Here is an 11,848-nt window from a genome sequence, read left to right on the forward strand (position 1 = left end):
AAAAACCGAACTAAAAGAAGACGGGCTTCCCACCCGGCCGAAAGCTACAACGAGCAGGGCGCCAGCGAGGCAGACATAGACAGTGACAGTGGCTACTGCAGCCCAAAACACAACCAGGCAGCTGGGGTGACAAAACGGACCGCAGAAAACACAGCACCGTCTTTGGTACATTGTGTTTATAAATCTATATGATCAGGAGTCGGTAAATGTTTGAAAAGCAGAAGTTTGCATCAAACCAGCCGCCTGAGCCACAGCTATAGTAGGTCCATTGTATGCAAGAGACACAAAGGCCCAACACCAACCTCTACTCTTAAACTGTGTCATTAAATTCAAACCAGTGTGAGATCATGCAGACCTCATGAACTTTGTCAAAAAAAAGTCACCATTTTACCTCTTTATTGTCACTGTATATCTATTTCTGCTGTTTTCCAATCATTTCTCTTTTTATGCTACGTTTAAACGGTAAAATCCATGTCTTTATAGATGTGAAATAACTGAAAACTCAAGAGAAATACATTAGAAATAACAAATTAACTAGATATTGTTAATTTGTTTAAAAATGTGGAAAATGTGCATTTTAGATGTTATGTTTGGGGCAGTCCTTACATCATATGACGAGCAGTAAAATCCTTTTAGAGAACAGAATAACTTTGAGTCTTACAAACCTTTGTAACCGCAGACAAAAAAATACAGAATTTAATTGTCTGGGTTACTGTCGGGCGTTAGATTAAGTCACTACAATGTACTAAACATTCACACAAAAGGTCAAATGAAAACTATGTCATGTGTATTTATAGAAACAGTTGTCCTGACAGCTTTATAGAATGAAAGTATTTGTTTCTTGCTTGTTTTTCTAACACGTTCTCTGTCTTTTGTTTCAGGGAGTAGAGACAGGTGTAGTGACGGGTATGTTTTCCTCAAAATTACTTCTTTAACAATTACACTTTCCTGTTTAAACTAATTTGTCGTACATTTTATATTTATTTGACAAAAAAGCAGTACTGTCTTCCTTTTTTTCCCCCAGGTTCTTGGGTACATGTGGCATCTCAGGCAACTCCAAAGTCCTGGGGAGACAGAAATGGACACTTTCTCAGAGGCGATCAGAGGAAGAACCCGGAACACAGAAACTTTTCTCAGGTAAAATGAACCTGCCTGCTGCATCTGCTAAATTCCAACCATTTAGCCACATTTTGTAGCCCATCCTCTCTCTGTAACATTAAAAAATAAGGCTGGAAAGTTTGAGACATCTGTTTTAAGAAGCACTTTCTGCGTGGAGTGTCATTTACAGGAAACACCTGTTGGACTGGTTTTCAAGCCCAACTTTATTTTATTTTGTTCAAAAAGAAATCTCTCAGGAAAAGCACCATGTATGTGTGCAGATTTCCTTAAAAGGAGCAGTCTTCTAAGGGGTCTGCACAGAAACAATGTGAGGGAGGCTATTTTTCACCAACTTAACACATCCAAACTACTTACTGAAACAGTAAAATGTGATCATATTTACCAAAACAAAAGCTTCATCTTGTTTTTAGGAAATATATTTAAAGTTTCTCCTTTTTATTTCCTTTTGTTTAAACGTATGTGCATGTGTGAGTGCATGTTTTAGTTATTTCATCTCAAGTTAGGAATGTTGGAAATTTTTATATTTTTATTAGGTTAATTATTGAAAACAGGAAACATTTTGTTCTTGGGTTTTAGCTCTCTCTCTTAAATGTTACCCTGATTCTCTTTAGTTTCCTGTCATTGTCATAACTCAGTTTCGTCTAAGAATACAACTTACCAGTTTTGACAGATTGTAAACATATGTGTTTCCTTAATCATTCTTTAAGGTGGTATTTATTTCTCCTCAGTTTCGCTTTCCAGTAACCCAGCACACATAAATGTGGCTCATCAGTCTTTGTGTCTGCTTTTCAGGATTTTCACAGTGGCTATCTGGGCCACATGCCATGCAGCCAGCCGGAACAAAGACTGCAGCCGGCAGCTGTCCCAGGCAGCGACCTCACTCCTGAGCCCCTCTACTTTGAGGTTGGTCCTGTACCTTTGAATTGCACGAATTCCCCTTTTACATCAGCCATGTGGTGCTAAAATGGAAAAAAAAATGTATGTATCTTCTAGGATGAGGATGAGTTTCCAGATCTACCTGTTGGAGGGTCTGTCCAACGCAGCGCCAAACCAGAACCCGCTACCCCGCAGACGCACGCACAACCTAAACTGCCCAAAAACCTGGTACATTAGTGCTTTTAAGCTTTCCTTTTAAGACCGTGTTTAAACATGAGGAGAGTATTTAATCTTGATCTTGGAACTCACAATATAGTGCTAAAATGTGTCCGTTTATATTTAAATGATAGCAGGTTTGACTCGAATAGATCATTTAGAACACAAAAAAGGTACATGAGGTGTGTGCGTGAGTAGAAAAAAAAAAGATTTATTCAGCAATGTTTCAGTTGAAATCATTTAAGTAAAATGCAAGCAACAAGTTTACTTAAATTCTGGTTCAGACTTCTTTCCTTTATCTTGTTTCTAATGGAACACGTAACCCTTTCTGTGATCTGCTGCAAAAAGATGTCTAAAATCTGAAAGAGAGTTAGGTTTGTCTCTATAATGTCTATCTATGTGCATCACAGCTGGATAACCTACCAGAGAACTCTCCAATCAACATTGTGCAGACCCCCATTCCAATTACTACCTCTGTTCCCAAGAGGGCCAAGAGCCAGAGAAAGAAAGCTCTGGCTGCTGCTCTGGCTACTGCACAGGAGTACTCTGAAATCAGCATGGAGCAAAAGAAGCTACAGGTTATCCTTCTCTTCTTTCATTTATTTTTTTGTTTAAATCTGTTCCTTACGTTTTCCCTGTGTTGCATTTCTTAAGTTACTTTCTTTGCTGCAGATACATTTGTTTTTATACATCTGATGTCTCTAAAGGTGGATTTGTTACCCACATTAAATTCTTTTTTTGTATATATGTTAAAGGGCAAAAAGAAAGCATGATTTTTCTTATCTTTGTTATGATCAAACATGAAAGGATTTTGTTTTTCTCCTCTGTTACATTAGCCAACAGAGTGATGGAGCCTTTCTTTCTTTATCTTACAGGAAGCTTTCACCAAAGCAGCGGGGAAAAAGAGTAAGACCTCTGTTGAGCTGGATCTGGGAGACATGTTGGCCGCTCTGGAAAAACAACAGCAGGCGATGAAGGCCAGGCAACTCAACAACACCAAGCCCGTGTCTTTCACTGGTAAGCACAAATTCACGAGGAAGCTTAAAGTTTCTTTTTTTGTTATTTGTAACCTTTGCATGTAAATTAATTGTGTTTTTCTGCAGTGGGAACAACCACTCCTTTTTACAACTCGGGCTCCTCCAGCTTGCCGTCCATGCTGAGGGGGCATCAGCAATACTCCGCCCCACATAATCCCCTTGACTCCACAGCGCCCCGCATCAAGAGGGGTAAAGAGAGGGAGATCCCCAAAGTCAAGAGACCAACTGCTCTCAAAAAGGTCAGTTTTGTGATGAGCTCTAGTAATCATAGAAGCTATTTTTTTCCGATGCAAAACTCATTTTAAAAAAAATGTTTTATAGATCATTTTAAAGGAACGTGAAGGGAAAAAAGGAAAGTCGAGTTTAGAGCAAGAGTCTTTGGGCCAGGAGGAGAATGGGGATGAGTGTCTACATTTTACTGATGATCTTTCACGGGAAGCTGCTTCCCAGGAAGGCAAGTCAAATATCTCTAGTAGAGGAAGTATTTTTGTTTTTTTGTGTCTAAATGTCTTGATTTTTAAATTCCACAGAAAATGGTCTGAGCGTTCCCAGTGATACATCTCTGTCCCCGGCCAGTCAGAACTCCCCTTACAGCATCACCCCGGTGTCTCAGGGTTCTCCCGCCAGCTCTGGAATTGGTAGTCCAATGGCTTCAAACGCCATCACCAAAATCCACAGTCGGAGATTCAGAGAGTAAGCGCTCACTCCTAATCCACAACCCTTTTTGGTGGAATCTCTGACATTTTAATGTCCGAAAACTGCTCCAACATCAAACCCACTCAGACATCACACAGCATTGCTTCAGAGAAGAACCAGAGTGTGAAGAGGCAATGTCTACAATAAAGAATTGTAGAGTTTGGCATTTCTAGGATTTTGCTCTGGCTCAGCAAAAAACGTATACTAGGCGTTACAAACCCGGCTTTGTCCACTGCGTTCCCTCCACTGAAGGGCGATTGTCTCAGCCCGTACTTTCTCAACACATTTTTGCATTGAAATCCTCACACGGCCTCTGGAGCATGTCTCCTTCTCTTAACTCTGACCATATGTCAACGCTCTTCTAGATATTTGAATCTGATGGGGAGAGGCATTTTGGATGTTCATTCTTTTTAGCCAAAAATCAAGTCCTAAAGGGAAAAAAAGTTTTATTTACAGGACTCTAAACTCCAATTTTCATCCATAAATTAACATTTTTGTCCATAGCTTTTTTATGAGTCTTCTTAATTGCCATCATTCTGGATTTGTTTTAAGAACCATCACTTTCTGTACTCAACTAACAATCATCCATCTGCTTTCTCCTGAATCTATCGGATACCAGCTGATAACAAGCAACAACTAAACTTTTGACCAGTATCTGTATTCTTATGATGGACGGTCTGTACTGGTTCCAATTTGAGATTATCTTCTTGTTGGTACAATATAGCACTCTGGACAAGAACACTAAAAGAAAGTTGAGGACAAGCAGATGGTTCAAATTTAGTGTGTGAATTTGTGTAACTGTCATCTGTAACTTGCTTACCAGCCTGACCATCAGTCACTTTTTTTTTTCTTGCCGAGGTCCGTTTAAAAAAAAAAAAAACTGCAATGTACCTTTGTCAAGTTTGAACAACAATTACAAAAGGAAGTAGCTATCAATTATGCAGTGATCCCTTGTTTAAAGTGGAAGTGACATTCTAAAAATTACCTGCTAAATCTGCAAAGTAATTTTTTTTACAGTTCTTACAGATGTAATAACCCCTCACAACACAATTGATACAATTTTCCCAGACAAACATGAATATTTTCACTATTTTCTTCTTTGTTTTAAACTCAAAGTTCAAACTTTTGTGGAAAAAGTATTATAAACTGAAAACAAAGATCTGCTTGTGATCATAGATATATGGAAAGCTGGCTGCCTTCTACACAGGAAACGCATCATGCAGGAGATTGGCTGTTGACTATTGTCAGTAAAGCAGGACACAGAACCCGATGTGCTGAAAAAAAAAAGAAAGTATTCAAAATGACTAAAAAAAAGAAATCTGCAAAACTGCGAGGTTGCAAAAGTGAACCGGTTTATATTGTGGTAACACTAAGATTAAACTGAGCTCTTAGGACCGAGAGCTGATCGAACAGATCAGAATCTGTTCAACCTGTTGTTGCTGCTTGGCCCCGCCCACTTCAATCTGTTTGCTTCCATGCTAGTTTAAGACTAATTATAAAGTGTAAATTAAATACGTGTACAACAAGAATGAATGTCACATTATTCACATTTTAGTTAAATAAAGTTCAGCCCACTGTTGTTTTTCCACATCAGAATACTATAAACAGAACATTCTACCACACTGTATGGTCACATGTCTTTGTTTCCACACATTGGACTGTAATGATGTGCCATCCTTTTTTGCTGCCGTCACATGTGTTGTCCGCTCTGATGGAACTTGATCATTTTTAAGTTGAGGAAAATAAACCTACCATGTATCAATCCTGTGGGTTTTTTCCAATTTCAGTTATAGTCAATTTGAAATGATTCTATAAGTATAGGTCGATTCAATTTACAACTTGATGGATCTGGTTGCATTGCAGGAATATAATGGATTAATTGCTACACCCCCATCTGACTCTTAAAATCAATTAGTAAATAATGTCTTCTGTTATGTTGCTACTTTAATAATATAAGTACAGACATTTTATTTAAGGTTTTTTTGTAGTAATCATATTATAAACATTTAGAATTTAGATCTTACATTTTTGAATCGCACAATCAATAAAACTAACATCATAGACCTAAGACTTTGTCTCTCTCTTGTCTTGTTTTGCCTACTGTAGGTACTGTAACCAGGTGCTGAGCAAGGAGATTGATGAGAGCGTGACCCTGCTGCTGCAGGAGCTGGTTCGCTTCCAGGAAAGGGTCTACCAAAAGGATCCCAGCAAGGCGAAATCCAAGCGCCGCCTCGTGATGGGACTCCGAGAGGTCACCAAGCACATGAAGCTGCACAAGATAAAGTGTGTTATTATATCTCCTAACTGCGAGAAGATCCAGGCCAAAGGTAAGCCGTCCACACTGTGCTGTGGTTAATGTTTACATTTCGAGTCTACCTGCAGGGATTGTTTGCTACATTCCACCTCCATAGGGGAATTATTCCACTGTTTTGATGACATTCCCAGAATAGTTTTAGCCATTCAAGCTTTTGAATCATATTTTTTTTATCTGAAAATTTTTATTACATTTAAAGCTTTGTTTCATGTGTTGCAGGTGGTTTAGATGAAGCTTTATATAATGTGATTGCCATGGCAAGGGAGCAGGAGATCCCCTTTGTGTTTGCTTTGGGCAGAAAAGCTCTCGGGCGCTGCGTCAACAAGCTGGTGCCTGTTAGCGTCGTTGGAATTTTCAACTATTCTGGAGCCGAGGTAAGTTAGAGATTCAGTTTGAGTCCCATTAGTTGTCACGCGAGCTGTTTGCTGGTTTAACCCCCTCAACCCAAGCCCTTAATGCTGAGTGTGAAGCAATACACTGTCTGGCATTGCTGTCCTTACACTGCCTGATTGAATGAAAATATAACATGTTTAAAAAGGATTAGAAAGTAGAGCTATGCAAACTGTTACAACAGAAAGAGGGGATGTCTAAACATGTCTACCTGGTCTTTCAGGGACTCTTCAATCAGCTGGTGTCTCTGACAGAGGAGGCCAGGAAAGCTTATAAAGAGATGGTGTCTGCTCTTGAGCAAGAGCAGGCAGAGGAGGCTCTGAAACATGACAAGAAGGTCCCTCACCACATGGGACATTCCCGCAACCACTCTGCCGCTTCGGCTATCTCCTTCTGCTCCATCCTGTCTGAGCCCATCTCTGAGGTCAACGAGAAGGAGTATGGTAAGCTCATGTTTCAGAGACTTTTTATAAAGATGCAAAACTTTTATAGGAAACAGGCTGCACCTCACTTATAGTGAGTTAAACAACTTTTTAAAATGTATTTATTGCCAGATCAAGGTGATATTGAGTACAGACCCAACTACAAACATCTTTTGTTCACTGTTAAATAAAAAAACGGATGGGGCACAGGAAATGGCCTTGAATGTAGACAGGAAGTAGTGGGAATATCAAGACAGACTTGTAAGAGTGAAGAGATGGACCCAGTTTTGATAACAAAGTCTCTTTACAGGCAAACTTTCACTTTAAAGCCACTGACATGTTTTACTGACCTTTTAAGCCCCTAGTCTAAGGCCCGATCCTTATAATCTACAAGCCAAAGTCTTTAAAGACCATCTCAAATGAAAATCCTGTTTGACATGTTCTTGTAGTGTTTTTCTCATGATGGAGGACATGTATTTAAAAAAAAAAATCTGCTTAGAATTGCATTTGAGTATTTCTTTATTCAAATTGTGGTGAATCTGGAGCAGACGAAAGAATGGTTTTGGATAAACCTTGTAGCTGTGATGTAGATGTTACAGTCGGTGGGCCACAAGCTCCCAGCTCCGCTCCATTCTGATCGTTGACATATATACAGATGGACAAAACAAGGCTGTGACGTCACCAATAGAAAATGCCTTACCTCCGGTTCCAACGAAATTAAGTCAATTCAGTCACCATTTTTCCGCGGTTATATGTTAGTAAGCAGGGATTGGTCCGAGTCGGTCTGAGTCATCATTTCTCTGGCAACCACTCTCACTAATCAGGAGTGAGTTTGTTGGAAAGACACACCCCTTCCACTGAGAGCGGGCTCAATCTGTCAAACAAACGTTTTGAATGTTTGAGGTGGGGCCAGCAGGCACCACATGGTTTTATTGAGGCATCTGATTGGCCAGTTCACAACTTGAATAACTTGCGGTAAAGAAAATGTATCCAAAAAAAAAAAAGGTTTAGCAAGAACATGTTAAAAAGAGACACCAGAGCAACAATGGTTATTCTAACACATAGAGTGACGGGGCTAGCGGGTACTTCCTATTTGGGACGTGAACGGGGAGGGGATAAATAGTCCAGTTCTTTCTATATACTATCTATGATTCAAATGCATCCACTTGTAGACAACTAAATCGATGAACATCTTTGTTTTTCTCATCTGATGGGTTAGGCAGGGCGGCTCCCCTCATAACTCTGAGGCAAATTTCTAATTAACTACTGCCGCTCTGCAGAAACTATGTCCTAGAAAACAAGTTTTCATTTTGACTAAAAAGGGCATAATCATAATGAAGAGACCTTTGGGAATGCTTTTACAATAAATTAGAAGATGATCACAGTGACACTCCTGCTAGTTTATAGCACCTCACAAGCCCAAGCTAACATTAGCGTAAAAACATGGGGAGTAATAACGAGAGTTATCCAGCCCTACAGTTTTGATCTAGATGCCTGCTCAGATGAGAAAAAATAAAGACCTTAATGGATCTATTTGTCTTCAAGTGGATACATTAGAATTGTAGTGGAAAAAGGAGACTTTAGCCCACTCAAGGCAGCTGCTGCGTCACAAACCTGAGCTTTTTCAAACCACGGGATTCATCAGCTCCTGATCATCACAGTTCAAATAAGGAAATGCTCAGAAACAGTTTTAATCCCAAATTCTTTTCTGTATTTCCTCCATCATGAGAATAATGCTACAAGAACATTAAAAACAATTTTCATTGGAGTGGGTCTTTAAATATTCCAAAAACCTGCAACAAAACGAGATTTCTCCTTTCAACCTGTCAATCCTTTTCTTTGTCACTACGTCAGATCAACTGAGTGCTTCAAAACTCGCATCAAGGAATTTCTATGCAGAAAAGCTTTTAGTTGATCTTATCCCTTTGGGATTTTATCTTTTATCTTCACTCCGAGTGAGTCTCGTCAGTGTTAGATGTTTTAATCTGTCTGTGTTTGGGTTTTGGTTTCATACTGTCTTTTATTTTTGGTAAACATTTTGTGATTTTTATTTTTTTGTTTTGGGTTTTTTTCTATGAGAAGTGCTATATAGGTAAAAACTGACTTATTTTCAGAAAATTGAGTTGCTGTTCTGTAGATTAATACATTTAATTTAAAATCAAAAAATCTACTTCTTAACTCTGTCTTATATTTGGATTGGTTTTGTTGGTGCTTAAATTGTTGATTACATCAGTTAGGAGGAAATGCATGTTCTGTAGGGAAAGTTGAAATCGACCTATGGAAAATCAATATTAACCTGCTGCTGGTAATAGTTCTTAATTGTGTTATTATGCTCAATTGAGGAAGTGGATCCTGCTCCATTTGTGTCTTTAGAAACTAACTGGAGGACCATGGTGGAGAATTCTGATGCCCCAGAGGCTGCAGAGGAAGAGCCGAGTCGCCCTGCGCCTCCTGTAGCCACCCAGAAGGATGGCGAGGCCACCACAGCTCCTGCCAGTGTCGCCCCGCCCTCCTCTACTGCCTCCCAGCCGAGGGCGGGACCCGCGGCGCAGGGCAGTGGAGACCGAGACGAGGTGCGAGCGGACGACCGCCTGGAGCTGGCCTCCCAGCAGAGCACAGAAACGGGCTCTTTAGACGGGAGCTGCAGGGGGCCGCTGAACTCCTCCATCACTTCCACCACCTCCACTCTGGTTCCTGGGATGCTGGAGGAGGAGGATGAGGACGAGGAGGAAGAGGATGACTACACTCCCGAACCGATATCTGTAGAGGTGCCTACCCTGAGTAGCCGCATTGAATCCTGGGTATCGAAGACCCTGGAGAATCTGAACTTGGGGAAAAGCCAAGGAAGTACAGAGGATGAGGAGGAGGAGGACGAAGAGGACAGGGGTCAGAGCGAAGAGGAGGAGGACCTTGATTCGGCCGAACTGTCAGAGACCAGAATAGAAAACAAAGAGCAAGCGGAGGTTAAGAAAGTCTCGGGCTGAGTCTGCTCTCCATCACCGTCTCACCTCCCTCTTCCTCCCACCTCCCTGACATTCGGCATCATCTCAGGTATTCAACTATCAAACAGCAGAGACTTTGACCAACCTAGACACACCCAAACATTCGGTTTGAGGGACGGTAACCAGCAGCTGTTGGAAAACACTATAAGCTGTAAAGATCTCCTCACTTCTTCTGCCCACATACCTGCAACACTTGAATGCAGAGCGCAGCATCTGGATCTTTGAACTCTTTCAGAGATGTTTACAGTGATTTGGAGCGGATTTCTGTCTCCCAGAGGAGAGAATCCAACTTCATTCAGAGCTCTGAAAGTTTACAGCTCTGCTTGTGTTTGTTTGTGTGTGTGTGTGTGTTTTGTTTTTTTCTTCAGGCACATGCTTTGCATTGATTTGCTGTTAAATGGCTTTATCTTTGTAAATAATTTTGCTTCCATCTTTCTGCTTTGCGTTGGAGGAAGAGCCACATTACAGAGTGATCCTTGCTTTTGTTATTAAAAAAAGGTTGAGGGGTTCTGTTGTACCAAAACCACTCCAACCCATCAATCTTCAGAGAGTTTTTAAGTGTCCGAGTAACGAGTGTCTAATCCTGTATTTAGGTGATTTGAAATGATTTAACAGAAACAAACTTTGTGCATATAACCTCCTTTAGATAGCTTTACTAAAACCTGTAATAATTTGTCTTATTGATCTAGTGTAAAAGGTTGTTTTTGTCTGCAACGACTTGTCTTGAATTTCAGATGTTTGTTCTGTATGAAGGAAAAAAAAAAAAACAGAAAAGTGCTCTGATTTATTGTCTTAAGTGTTTGCTCTCCCATGTGACTGCCGAACCTTTAAGATTCCTTTCACCATCAAATTTGCCATTTATTTGCTTTCAAATCCAGTTTGCAGCTGATTGGGTAAACGAGCAGAGCAGTGAGATGGAGTCCTGCTTTGGGATCCCTTGAGGTGTTTACATTTAGAGCTGAGATGCCAGAGAATAAGTTTACCGGAGTTTGCAAAGTTTGGCGTTGCCCATAAACGTAAAATAGTACTGGTGCCTGCTGGGAACTGGAATTTGATCTCAGCAAGCGCTTTGAATTTTATAAACATTTTTAAAGGATTTTTTAAAAAGTAAACCAATCAAGTGGGAACTGTGAGTCAGACTTCGGCACCATGGTGTCCGTATGTAAATACACATGTACAAGAAAAATCTTGCATTTTATTAAAAAGAAAAAAACACTTTTATCCTGCTCTTGAAGCCATTGATTACTTTTAAAATGTTAATAATTGGAATCCAATTTCATGATGGTATTTGATAGAGAATTCTAGTGTGATATCGGCCCAGTAACAGTGATGAGTTCATGTATTTTGTTGGGCAGTTTGCAATGTGGGAGATGAGATGTCTGTAAAGAATATCCAACTATTGAAAGTATTTCTAGTTTGATTGAAGGTACGTTGTGTGTGGGTGTGTTTTTTTTTTTTTTTTTTCTCATTCGAGTATTTGAAGTATGTTTATTGACAGCAAGTGTGTTTTTTTGCACTATGTAAATACAACTCTGGTAATGGTCTTGTAACTAATGTGAACAACAAATAAGGAGGAAAAAATGGTATAATGAAGTACTTTTATTTTCAGTGTTCTTTGTCTTTATATGGATATTTAAGAGCGTCTCCCTCTGTAAATTACTAGAACACATTGTTAGAGGCCGTCTCTCATAATCACATTAACTTTTACCCTATATGGACTGATAATTAACATCATTAAAATGTTGTTTAAGTAAATCAGTTGGACTCCTGGCTCCT

At 39.8% G+C, this 11,848-nt stretch overlaps 1 protein-coding gene across 1 annotated transcript in view; it reads left to right on the forward strand.

Annotated features, from left to right (window-relative positions):
- The window catches only part of secisbp2l (SECIS binding protein 2-like), a gene marked incomplete in the record, with an annotated part of 17,249 nt that extends 5,419 nt beyond the window's left edge, over positions 1-11,830 (forward strand). The window contains 14 exon segments of the mRNA XM_024295641.2: positions 1-165; positions 882-906; positions 1,025-1,137; positions 1,912-2,022; positions 2,113-2,223; positions 2,622-2,789; positions 3,087-3,228; positions 3,315-3,487; positions 3,570-3,702; positions 3,779-3,941; positions 6,051-6,271; positions 6,478-6,632; positions 6,872-7,091; positions 9,444-11,830. Of these exon segments, the coding sequence (XP_024151409.1) occupies positions 1-165; positions 882-906; positions 1,025-1,137; positions 1,912-2,022; positions 2,113-2,223; positions 2,622-2,789; positions 3,087-3,228; positions 3,315-3,487; positions 3,570-3,702; positions 3,779-3,941; positions 6,051-6,271; positions 6,478-6,632; positions 6,872-7,091; positions 9,444-10,054 (2,511 nt within the window).
- Between the last annotated feature and the right edge of the window lie 18 nt (positions 11,831-11,848).

The sequence above is a fragment of the Oryzias melastigma genome, linkage group LG3 (genome assembly GCF_002922805.2).
Source record: "Oryzias melastigma strain HK-1 linkage group LG3, ASM292280v2, whole genome shotgun sequence".
Classification (NCBI taxonomy): Eukaryota; Metazoa; Chordata; class Actinopteri; order Beloniformes; family Adrianichthyidae; genus Oryzias; species Oryzias melastigma.